Below are 12,861 nucleotides of genomic sequence, written 5' to 3' on the forward strand. Positions count from 1 at the left end.
GTTCGAATAGGTCATTCACTCAGTTACGACACCGCTGTCAACGGCGCTGCCATGAAACACGACGTGCGGCTGCTTAAGGAAAGCGCTCTAAGGAGACTACTTCTGTGCTGTACAAGTGTTAACAGCAACTTCTCTCCCTCAACCAAGACTCATAGGGTACTGCAAGTCAATGGTCAATGTCATCATCGTCAAATGACAATTTTTTCATCGTCTGAGAGCACGGGGGGAAAATGACCTTGTTTTACTAATGCCATTCGATGGGATTGACTTTATATTTGCCTCCTTCGCACTCGAGCCGCCCTTCCCCGTTTTCGTGTGCGACTGCCGCTTCGCCCAGGACTGAGGCAGTTATGCCATCTATGAGTGCATCTAGGAAATAGAGCGTGTCATGTGACGTGGACACTCATCTGTAGTCAGGCCCAGCCACAGAGCAGCTCCGCATTAAAAAGCGTCCATTCTGGAGTACTCGATAACCTTTTTAACGCTGTTTATTTCACAAGATTGACAACTGTCGCATCTCGTACAAATTAAAAGCTCTTTGTGGACATGAGCGCATACCATGTCAAAGGACTCATTCATTGCGTGTGTCTATTAGGCCCTTTAACTCTTCATAAGCGTCCGCTACTTGGGTTTCACACGTAGGGTCGTACACAGCAGTCGTGTTCTTGCAGTGCTCCTTGTAATACTTGGTACAATTCTGTGGTGGTACAGCCCCTTCTTTTATTGCTTTGTTGCGGACGTATAGCTCGCATCCTGAAATAACGATGGTGAAATGAAACTTAAATTAGAACAATGTAATGGTGCATGTGAAGGTTATAGAGCCCCAAGTTTCGCTCGCGCAAAGATAATTTCGGAGAGCAATGTATCATCGAGGCATGAAGCAAGCACTTTCTCTCTGTTGCGAAAGTCAGTGACTACTGACTTATTAAATGCAAAGCATTTCTTAGCGAACCAAAGGCACTTAGAGCGTTTTTATCTATCTATCTATCTATCTATCTATCTATCTATCTATCTATCTATCTATCTATCTATCTATCTATCTATCTATCTATCTATCTATCTATCTATCTATCTATCTATCTATCTATCTATCTATCTATCTATCTATCTATCTTGTAGCGAAGCGTTGGAAGTCTTTAATGGATCGCCCTATCTAGCGCTTTCTAGTGGGTCGGCCCCTTCGGCTCTTCTCTGACAGCACGCTCCTCGCGCTCAGAGTCCGCGCTCTGTCTTGACTGTCGCCGTTGTGCTTCGTCGACTAGTGCCTTCAATAAACGCCTTTATACTTTGGCGGAGAGTGCTGTGCCGTCCAACCAGCTTCGGTCCCCGTTCGATGCCCCTGGCATCGTGGTCTGATTTCAATACCGCCATCATCAACGTGTTTGGCAGACCTGCCGTTTGTAAACTGCAAGCCGAACAGCGCTTACGTGAACGAGCTCAGCAGACCAGTGAGTCGTTTACGAGCTACATCGAATACGTCCTCGACTTGTGCAAGAAGGCCGACGTAACCATGTCTGAGTCTGACAAAATCCGCAACGTTATAAAAGGCGTCGACGATGATGCCTTCACCATGCTGCTCGCCAAGAACCCTCGTACCGTGACAGAGATGATCACGCTCTGCCAAAGCTACGAGGCGCTGCGCCGGCAGCAGTTGCTGACCCGTCGAACTCCATCACGCGACGCCGATCTAGCTGGATTGTCGGCCATTTCTGATCACTCGGCCTTGCTCACCGAGATCAAGCCATTTGTGCGCGAGGAAATTGCCCGCCAGTTTTCTACTGGCCTTCCCTCAGTCGCAGCATGTTGAACAGCCCTCGACCACACTGCTGCCTCCCTTACGCCGCGCTATTCAACAGGAAATCGCGGAGGTCATGCTGGAATACCACCAGCCACCTGCGGCGCTTGCGCCACTCAGTTACGCGCAAGTTCTAGCCAGGCCACCCCCAGCGATCCCTGTGTCTGCCCCACATACTTACGCCGAAGCCGTCGCCAGACCACAGGCCTTCGAGGCGAGTGTGCCGGCTGCGTACGCCGACGACATTCCTAGGTCACGATTGCAGCCCACCATGCAGTCCTATCAGCCGCCGCCCCGTCCACCGCGTCTTGGGCCATGGATGGGACCTACCCCGGCGAACCGATGGCGCACTTCCCACAACCGCCTCATCTGCTTTGCGTGCGGTTGCGCCGGTCACGTCGCCCGCTATTGAATTGGCGTGCAGCCGCCTCCAGTCGCCTCAACCATGCCAAGCCAGTCAAGCCGCCCGTATTACGATTCACCGCCGCCCATGTCGCCGCCGTCTCGCCCAGCGCCGTCTACCCGCTCTTCACCGTCACCACGACGCCGCTCACTGTCCCCGATGCGGTCACGTCTGGTCGCACGCGACCAGGAAAACTAGTCGTTGCAGTCCACGAGGCAAGGGCTGCGACCCTATCGAACCGCGAAAGCCCTCACCGAAGCCCACCGAACGTGATAGACGTGTTTGTAGACGGTGTTCATGCATCTGCCCTTATCGACACTGCTGCCGCCGTATCCGTTATGGACGCAAAGCTAAGCCGAATACTGCGAAATGTGACGACGCCACTTTTCGGGCTCTCCCGCCGTACAGCCAGCGCCCAACGTTTTCACCCTACAGCGGTGTGCACAGCCCACGTCATGATTCAGGACGCTATGTACGCCGCCGAATTGATCATAATTCCTGCATGCTCTCACGACGTTATCCTCGGATGGGATTTTCTCTCCCGCCACGACGCCGTCATTCATTGCGCACCAGCCGAAATAGAGCTGTCACCATTCTCTAATTTGACGCCGGAAGACAGTCCATCGGCCGCGAGCAAGGTACTCGTCAAAAACGACATCAAAGTTCCTGCAAACTCGTCAACGGCGGTGTCAGTTTACTGCGCCAGTCTATCCGACACCGTTGCACTCCTCTCGCCCTCTGACCGTGTTTGCACGAGGAAAGGCTTGCTGGTGCCTTCGCGACCGTTCAAGTCACTCAGGGCAGCACCTCTATTTTCGTAATCAACCCCTCCCCGTACAGTGTTACGTTGGTGCAAGGGGAATGTCTCGGCAGAGTGGAACCCCTCGAAGACGCACAAGTTATGGACGAACCCGATGACACGCACGGCCGCAGTTCCAGTACGCTCAGTGCTGTTTCGACGTCTGGTTAATCACCCGCTGACGTGTTTGTTTCCTCCATAGCTGACAACCTTACCCAGGCCCAGTGTTCGCAGCTTCTGGACCTGTTGGAAGAATTTCGCTCTTCTTTCGAGGTCGCTCAAACTTCTCTCGGCCGCACGTCGGCCGTTACGCACGGCATGGACACTGGCGCCCACCTGCCACTGCGGCAAAGTCTATATCGCGTATCTCCCACAGAACGCCGTGTAATCACCGAGCAAGACGACGGCATGCTTCGACGCGATGTTATTCGACCCTCTAAGAGTCCTTGGGCGTCTCCTGTCATTCTTGTGCGAACAAGGACGGTTCTATGCGGTTCTGTGTGGACTACAGACGACTCAATAAGATCACTCGTAAGGACGTGTATTCACTGCCGCGAATAGGCGACGCGATTGACAGCCTGCAAGGCGCCGAATTCTTTTCATCTCTCGATTTGCACTCAGGGTACTGGCAAGTACCTATGGCTGATGACGCTCGACCGAAGACCGCCTTTGTCACGCCCGCGGGCCTGTACGAATTCAACGTCATGCCGTTTGGGTTGTGTCATGCGCCCGCCACCTTTGAGCACATGATGGATACCGTTCTGCGCAACCTGAAACGGCACACGTGCTTGTGCTACCTCGACGATGTCGTCGTTTTTGCTCCGGACTTCTCCACCCATCTTCAACGCCTATGGCTTATTTTACGCGTTTGAGCGACGCCGGTCTGCAACTGAATCTAAAGAAGTGCCGATTTGCAGCACGGCAGCTGACGATCCTCGGCTACGTCGTGTCCAAGGACGGAATTCTCCCCGATCCAGCCAAACTTCGAACCGTGACCGAATTCCCCAAACCTGCGTCCGCCAAAGAACTGCGCAGTTTCGTAGGACTGTGTTCCTACTTTCGGCGCTTCATTCGAAATTTCGCGACTATCATATCGCCACTGACGAAGCTCCTCAGAAGTAACGGGCCCCTCCATTCATGGTCGTCAGAGTGCGACGACGCTTTCGAAAAGCTTTCGAAAAGTTAACGTCGCCTCCCATACTACGCCACTACGACCCTACGGCTCCTACAGAGGTACACACAGACGTTAGCGGTGTTGGCCTTGGCGCTGTCCTTGCGCAGCGCAAACCAGGGTTCCCTGAATATGTCGTGGCATATGCAAGTCGTACGCTTACAAAAGCCGAGACCAGTTACACCGTCACCGAAAAGGAATGCCTGGCGATCATCTGGGCCCTTACAAAATTCCGACCCTATTTGTATGGTCGCCCATTTGCTGTCATCACCGACCATCATGCACTATGCTGGTTGTCGCCATTGAAGGATTCCTCAGACCGCCTCGCCCGCTGGGAACTTCGCCTACAGGACAACGATATCCGCGTGATGTACCGCAAGGGACGCCAGCATGCTGACGCAGACGCACTCTCGCGCTCCTCCTTGCCTGACGACAATACCCATATCTCAGTGTCTCACAATGCTGTTTCTTCTATCGACATTCACTCCATCGCTACTCAACAGCGCAAGGATCACTCGATTGCCTCATTGATAGACTTGCTGAGTGATTCATCGGCAACATCATCAACTCGCGCGTTGCGTCGTCAAGCCCACCATTTCGTCATTCGCGACGACCTCCTCCACCGACGCAATTATGGCGACGGCCGCCAGTGGCTACTCGTAATACCCCGCCGTCTGCGTTCTGATATATGCGAGTCGTTCCACTCTGATCCGCCGTGTGCACACTCTGGGGTATCGAAAACCTACCACCGCATTCGCGAACGGTACTTTTGGCGAGGGATGTACCGCTACGTGCAGAAGTTCGTTCGCTCCTGTATCGATTGTCGCCAGCAGGTCTGCAACCTCTCCCTTGCACTGACCGGCCGTTTGGGCGCGTTGGCATAGACTTGTATGGACCCCTTCTTCTAACGTCGGCTGGTAACAGCTGGGCCATCGTCGCTGTTGACCACCTTAGGCGATACGCTGAAACTACCGCCCTCCCAGCGACTACAGCGCGCGATGTTGCCTCCTTCCTGCTGCACTGATTCATGCTGCGCCACGGTCCACACCAGGAGCTGCTCAGCGATCGAGGCCGTGTCTTCTTGTCGGAAGTCGTCGAAGCCATTCTCAAGTGTGCAACGTTGTTCACCGGAAAACTGCTGCTTACCACCCGCAGACGAATGGTCTCACCGAACGCTTTAACCGCACGCTCGGCGACATGCTGTCGATGTACGTCGCCGCTGATCACACCAATTGGGATGCCATTCTGCCTTTCGTCACCTAAGCCTATAATACCGCCCCTCAGAGCACTACTGGTTTCTCACCCTTTTACTTATTGTACGGCAGGCCCCCTGTCGTACACAATCGATACAAACTTTCCATACAAGCCGGATCCGTCTGAGTGTGCGCCTATTTCTGCCACAGCCAGACTTGCTGAGGAGTGTCGGGAACTTGCCAAGACATTTGCTACGCATGACGAAGAGCGGCAGAAGAGCATTCGCCGTGACACCACCACTTCTGCGCCCACGTTCCTCCCTGGAGCGCTTGTCTGGCTGTCGATTCCTACCACTGCAACTGGCCTTTCTTCCAAGCTGCTGCTCAAGTATGACGGCCCCTACCATATCGTCGAACGCACATCCCCGGTGAACTACCTGATAGAACCCATTGAACCATCTTTGGACATGCGCCGTCGAGGGCTTTACATTGTCAACATGGAGCGCCTGAAGCCCTACCATGACCCGCTCATAGTGACAAGCGGTTATGTCGCAAGGCTGCTCCCTTTTCGTACCCGGGGTAATTGTAGCGAAGTGTTGGAAGTCTTTATTGGGTCGCCCTCTCGAGCGCTTTCTAGTGGGTCGTCCCCTTCGGCTCTTCTCTGACAGCACGCTCCTCGCGCCCAGAGTCCGCGCTCTGTCTTGACTGTCGCCGTTGTGCTTCGTCGGCTAGTGCCGTCAACAAACGCCTTTATAACCTATCTATCTATCTATCTATCTATCTATCTATCTATCTATCTATCTATCTATCTATCTATCTATCTATCTATCTATCTATCTATCTATCTATCTATCTATCTATCTATCTATCTATCTATCTATCTATCTATCTATCTATCTATCTATCTATCTATCTATCTATCTATCTATCTATCTATCTATCTACCTATTTTTGGGTGCTCTCGGGATCGCCTCTTAACTTGATGCAGACCAGAATTGTTATGGGAAGGTAAGAGGGTTTCACATGCATAACATGAAAATTCTGTTTTACATCACATGCATAACCTGAAAATTCTGTCGTGTACGTGTTCAAACCCTATTCTCTAGAGACGTGAGGCGCACGCACACGCATACCACGGGCCGCGGTTGCGGGTACGCGTCACCAGTGATTTACAGTCAATATGTTCCCAGGAACGACGAGAACAGACTGGCAATTTTAAAGAACAAAGCGTGAAGGAAAACCGATATCGCCACAGTTGACCCGTCGAATGCAAACAATAAAAATCAGGATCGCAGAAGCAACCGAATCCAAGCATTATGCGTGGCAGTCAGGTGTTCTATCACACAGCCTCGTCAGGTCTTGAAACTGCTTTGGAAAAAGACGCTATCCAGGCGTAATGTCAGCACAGCGTCAACTGTGGTTGCAGTTCTGGCTGTCTAATTTTATAACTGCAGTCTAACAAACATTTATTTTGTATTCTTATGACTCCGAAAGCTATATACAAGCGTTGCTGGACCCCGGAGGATTACGCCAATGAAAGTTACGATGATGTTCACATGATCGCACCGTAATGTGCACTTCGTTTCGATAATACAGATGTCTGTGCGCTAACATGAGGGCTGACGTTACGTCAGACTAAAAGTTACCGTTTAAACGCCAGTGTAGTTGACGTTTCTGGTATGCCCACAATGCGCGCACAAGTACTACACTTACAGAACCACGTCGACCCACCTCGTAACGCTTGGCTCAATGCCAAAAAATGCAGCATGAACAACTATGCCAAGCTGCTTCGCATGAAACCGGTTGCCACAAGGCGTGGGATCTGCTCATTTTTTGAATCATACAAACTTCGGCACGCCCATTCCATTCACATTGGCACCAGAGGCGCTTATTTTATAGGGGACATCACAGACGCACGAAAAACAACCCCTTATTACGGTTGGTAAGTGTTTTCTATGTTAGCGTATGATTAAGTATCAACACAATGTCACCGTTCCTTTCTCACACGCGAAATTCCTTTGCTGCCAGTACGACGAATCGGTGGTACCATCTGCCCATCTCTCTTACTCAACTGACCGATGTCACTGCATTTCATCCTACAGTTGAATGTTATGTATACTCTTGTTATAGTTTAGACGCACGGGACGCTAAGGAGACGATCGAGCGCGTGAAAATAGACCCAATCGTTATCACATGTATCAACCAGCTCGTACTCTTTCTTTTCTCTTTTTTTTTCTTTTTCTTCTTTTTCTTTTCTTTCCCGAAAAAGAAGGGGGGGCGCACTTTTAGCCTTGTATCGTGGCCAGAGTCTACCCCCAGCTGCAGCGGGTCGTATATATGTACCTCTTCTCATGTGTACACGGCCCGGCGCCGCGAGTTAACCGCTGAACCATCTGATCTTGGACGCTGTGGGTGTGATGTCTAGAAGCGACATTTGTATTTTCCCTTTTCTTTCGTCCCTTGCTCACGCCGCTTCTTATCTACCGTTCGAAGACAAGACGGGCATAGCCCGCCGCCTCGCCCGCCTCCGACGGCTCTCGGTCTCTCCTCCCGCTGTTCTTTCCCTCCCTCTTTTTTTCACTGTTGCTTCCTTAGTTCTCTCTTACTTTTTCTATTTCTTTCTCCCTTTTTTTTTTTGAAAGTATCCTTTGGCCCCCAAACTGGTTGGGCGGCCCTTGTGCAGCGGGTTCGGCCATGGTAGTTTCATTTCAACTACATCCTCCGAAGAAGGCTGGACCGCCAGCCGAAACCGTTAGGGTAAAATAAATATAGGTTTTAATTCATATATTATAGTACGAAGTATTTCACAATATATATATATATATATATATATATATATATATATATATATATATATATATATATATTGTTGCGGTGTTGCAGCTATCAGCACGGTGAAGTGAGGGAAGGGGAGGAGGACGACGTGTTCTTGTGAACAAGAACCAATTGACTGTGGGACCATTTTCCTGTTTAATTATGTCATGTGGTCTACATGCATGTGACGTCGCACCATTATCTGGTTCCTATATTGCTCCTCGCCACGGACTTCGACATTTTGCACGATGAAGCCTATTTCGCTATTATTCTCACCATTCGGGCTCTTCCATATCCAAGAAAGAAGTATCGATGTGGACTTCTTGCAAAAACAATAATGTGTTGTAAGTCAGTGGTCTGTGTGTGTCGTTATTTCTAATGCGGTAGCGTTAAAGAGCTTGTTTCGCCGAAATTGCGTTGTCGGCGTCGGTGTCGTTGGTTTGGAGCGAAAAATCAGCGAAAAATCCGAAAGATGACGATAAAATAATTGATAATGAAATCGGGTTCGAGTGCGAATTGAACCCAGGCCTTCGGTGTGTCAAGCAGGTGTCACGGAAACGCGTCCTTGCTTGAAAAAAAAGCTTCGAAAAAACACTATGGGAGTGTCTTGTAATGGAAGGAGCCTTGTTAACGCATGTGATATTGCGTGGCAGAAGCGTAGAATCGCGACAGGCGTCAAAACAATTGAAGTGCTTAGACATATTTAATCAGCATCAGCAGCAAATGCAGCGACAAAGCGAGCAGCTGCGTAGGTTCGCCTGTTGCTTTACAGACGCATAGCGGGCCATTCGCTGATTCACAAAAGGAAGAATTATGGCGCAGTTGTCACTGCGCAAATGCACTTGCAGTAGGCATTCTAGGATAGTTTGAAACGGCCAATGTTACGTGCACATACGTTCTTTTCCATGCGGCACGGTTGATGCATGCACCAGAACCGAAGCTAGGGTAGCAGTTGAGAAGGCAATGCTCATGGGCCCTGATTACGTTATCTCATTTTACAGTTGAAGGCGAAGATTGTGTCCTAGAAGTTTTTTGGCTTCATTTTCTGTGAAACTTCCAAGCTTAAGTCCTAGGTTAAAACGATAACCTTGACCAAACAAATTCAGCTACCTGATGTTTACAATAAGAAAACACACAAACTATACATCGTACCTTTAGTACCTAAGTAATTTTAAGTTGAGTATGTAATGTTAATACTGAGCAGACTATGCATTACAGCAAAATACCGTGACTACAACTTTTGCAAAAGCGGTTCCTTCATTGCCAATGAATAATGGCATTTGGATCATTGCTCTTTTAAAGACGATAGTCTGTCTTGGGGAACTTAGACGCAGAAAGTTTGGTCTGTCTGTCTGCCTTTCTCTTTGTCTGGGAATAGAGAAAGTTTAACCACTTTCTCTATGCCCAGCCATCTTGCACTGGTATCGCCGTCCATACATGTGAACATTGTCGATCAAAACCAAATGTTACGCATACCTGAGGCGCAACATCAAAACTTAAGTTTTAGGTGGTGTGTTCCTTTTCTAGAAAATACACAGATACGTAATCCTAAATACCCTATTGTTTGTTGCGCTGCGCTGAAAATGCTAGTGTTTTTTGGGTTGCGCTGCAAATGCGACGCTAGGAGCCAGATGCCGCAATTCAACATAGAAGAGAAGGACTCATGTAGTACGGCCGGCAGAAGAGTATCGCCTTTCGACGACAATTGCAGCGAAGCACGCAGATGCGCGGCCAATTTTTTAGATGCGAAGCAGCTCTTTGACTAGCCTGTGTAACGCTGTCCCTCCGTGCGTCCGTACGAACGCGCCGCAACGCGCTCCTCTCGCCGCAGGTGTTGGAGCGGTGCCAAGTAGGTCACGCCACAGCTGCGCGTTGACGTCACGCTCCCCTCGCAGTGTGCGCAGAGTCACTCCCTCCCTCGCCTGCTGCGCGCTCGCCGCAGCGCCGCAGCTGCCGTCTCGTCCGTTCGCCCGCAACACCTGCCGCTGCCGCCGCCGCTCGCTCCGCTACCGCGACCGCCGCTCGCTACACCGCCGTCTCGTCGGTTCACGCGCAATAAACCTGAAGCGCGCCTAACGTACGCGTTCAAACATGTCTGTATGTGTCACCTCTCTCTCGCTTCAACTTCGACGTCGAATGTCTGCAGGAACGTCTCAGCGTGCACCGATCACAAGGCCGTGGTAGTCAAGGCGAAACGCGCGCCAGCTCCGGTCCAGCGCCCGTGTCCACTCTGAAGAAACGACAAGACCTACACCAGCCATCGCTTCAAACGAATCTTCCAGCGCTCACCGCAGCACCCGCGTTAGCGCCTTTCAACCCGTGACGCCACCCGTGCGCAACGCTGCTGCTTCGCATCCCATCAGGGTTCCCTTTGCGAAGATAAATTGGAATGTAACGCGAAGAATGGAAAGCAGCTCAATATTGCCAGCGCGTCGCTCGAGCCCAAAGAACGCACACAGGACGAGCGCGAACTATATTGCGTCACAGCTCGACACTCGAAGCGCACTGCTCAAACATGAAGCAGGACATACGAAACGAACGAACAAGTAGACACAGGACGAGCGCGGACTAATTGTCACAGTTGTTACTTATTTTTGTTTCAGCCGCGTGCACCTTTCGCAAACGCGGCTGCTGTAGCGAGCGAAGTGACCTTCGTACGCTCTGACTTCAGCGCGGACATCGCAGGGAATCACAAGAACTACAACCTCCCGCTACACCCCCCCCCCCCCCGGCCGCCCCTTTCTTCCCTCGAGATAAGCGCACGAACGCGACCACGTCCTGTCGGTCGAAGAGCAACGGCGTTCGCAGGAGCGGGGCGACGACCTTTAAAGGGATGCTGAAGTGGTTTTACAATTCGGTAAAACTTTGTTGTTAACAAGGACCAACATTATTGTCGACGATGGCGTAATTTTTTTTCGCTGTTGTGGCGGCAGGAGCTTTAAAATACGCGCAAGAAAAGTTCGTCTTGCTCCGCCCACCCGAACGCGCCGAAAGTGTGGGCGTGACCGGAACTACGTCATCGTCGGTAGTTTTGGCCACGGTGGTGGAATAACAGGTGGCCCGACGCGCCCCTCCGCCAACGCGCCGCGCGCGTCACGGAGGTGCTCGAGTTGCCGCCGCTTTTAAGCAAGGTGGCAGCAGGTATACTCAGGCCGATATCTCCGCTCCGGCGCATTTGAAACCATGTGGCCAGTTTGCGTCGCGAGCATTTAAACTGCAATTTACATCTTAAACTTTTGAGAAAGAGATCCGCGGTGTATTCATTACACCAGAGAGGCCTAGAGCCGTCGCTTAGTTGCCGTCGCTTAGAACGGACGCGCCACTAATGAAAGCATGCAACGCAACCAGCGTTGCAGCCGCGTCTCTTCCTTTCTGCCTGGCCATCTTCGATAAATACGGAGGCGTCCGTGGATGCAAGCGTCCGAAGAGCAAGAGCGTCCCTATGTGACGCAACCAGCGTCGCAAAGTCGCAATCAGCCTTCGAGTCATGATCACAGCCAGATCACTATGGTCGTGATTAGGTGATCCCACGGCTTGAGATCCGCTCTGATGCGTCGCGTTTGTTGCGCTCTGTCAAACCAACGTGCGCGACCGCGTCGGTGTTTCCGCTCACTTTGTAAGCTGGAACCACGGCTGAAACCACTGTGGCTCGATCTGTGCCGCTGATGCGGCGGCCACCATGGGACGAAAATGCTTTGCTTCAAATTGCAAATCTGGCTACAAAACGTGCAAAGAAAAGGTCTGTCTTTTCTCCGCGCCGAAAGACGAAAAGCGACTGCAGTTGTGGAGAAATGCAATTCCATGGAAAGACCGCCAGCTACAGTCCTCCGACATACATACGATAACGTGAAAACCAGATGCTTTTTTTTTACTCTGTACACTCGCCGGTAGGAATTTTCACGCTTTCGAAAAAAAAATACGCGCACGTCTCTTGCAATCGACACCCTGTGACAGTCATATCGGGCCTACCCGCGTCGATTAAAAAATTTTAAGCTTCATAAAGCCTGGCGCTCTTTTGCGGTTGAAGCTGGCAGACATCCACTACAAGCTAGTAAAAGCACAAACAACCGTTTAAAGCCACAAAATTAGCTAGAGAAACCCGTTTTTACAGCACAGCGAGAGCTTGCGGTGCGCGTCTTTCGGCCCCAAAACTCATCGCGTACCTAGCAGCGGCCGCGAGCAACTCGAGCAGTACGGCGACGCGCTCGCGGCGCTCGATGGGCGGCCTGTTTTATTCTACCACCGTGGTTTTGGCGGAGCCGTGGCCTTCGTGACTACTTCTGGCTGCGCGCGTTGGTGGAACTGATCGCGAAGGCCATGCTTTTACAGAGCTGATGGCGCCGATGACGCGGCACACCAAAGTTGACGTCACCGCCTTCGCTCAGCAGTTCAAGAAGCCCTGCGGCTGCAGCCGCTGTTTTTTTGCCAAGAAATGCCATTTGCGTTCACTTCTGTGAACTCTAACATTGGTTTTCGTATTCAGCAAGGATCAAACTATGATTACACATTCCTAAGTCATTTTTTTAAAAAGTGCTTCAGCTTCCCTTTAAAGCGCGCCACGCACGCACATCCCGCCATCTATGTGGTGACTAAGAAAGCATGCTGAAGTAAATGGTGTATATAAATAGCTCGCTGTTAGCAGGCTGAAAGACGGTACTGTTGGTGGCCTAACCTTCTAACGCCGCG

At 51.0% G+C, this 12,861-nt stretch overlaps 1 protein-coding gene across 2 annotated transcripts in view; it reads right to left on the reverse strand.

Moving 5' to 3' along the window:
- Positions 1-463: 463 nt before the first annotated feature.
- The window catches only part of LOC119402891 (uncharacterized), a 363,615-nt gene continuing 351,217 nt past the window's right edge, over positions 464-12,861 (reverse strand). For both annotated transcript variants that reach the window (XM_049418540.1, XM_037669321.2), the window contains exon 5: positions 464-753. In XM_049418540.1, coding sequence (XP_049274497.1) covers positions 572-753 — 182 coding nt within the window. In that variant the 3' untranslated portion in view covers positions 464-571. The remainder of the gene's footprint in view (positions 754-12,861) is intronic.

The sequence above is a fragment of the Rhipicephalus sanguineus genome, chromosome 8, assembly GCF_013339695.2.
Source record: "Rhipicephalus sanguineus isolate Rsan-2018 chromosome 8, BIME_Rsan_1.4, whole genome shotgun sequence".
Taxonomy (NCBI): domain Eukaryota; kingdom Metazoa; phylum Arthropoda; class Arachnida; order Ixodida; family Ixodidae; genus Rhipicephalus; species Rhipicephalus sanguineus.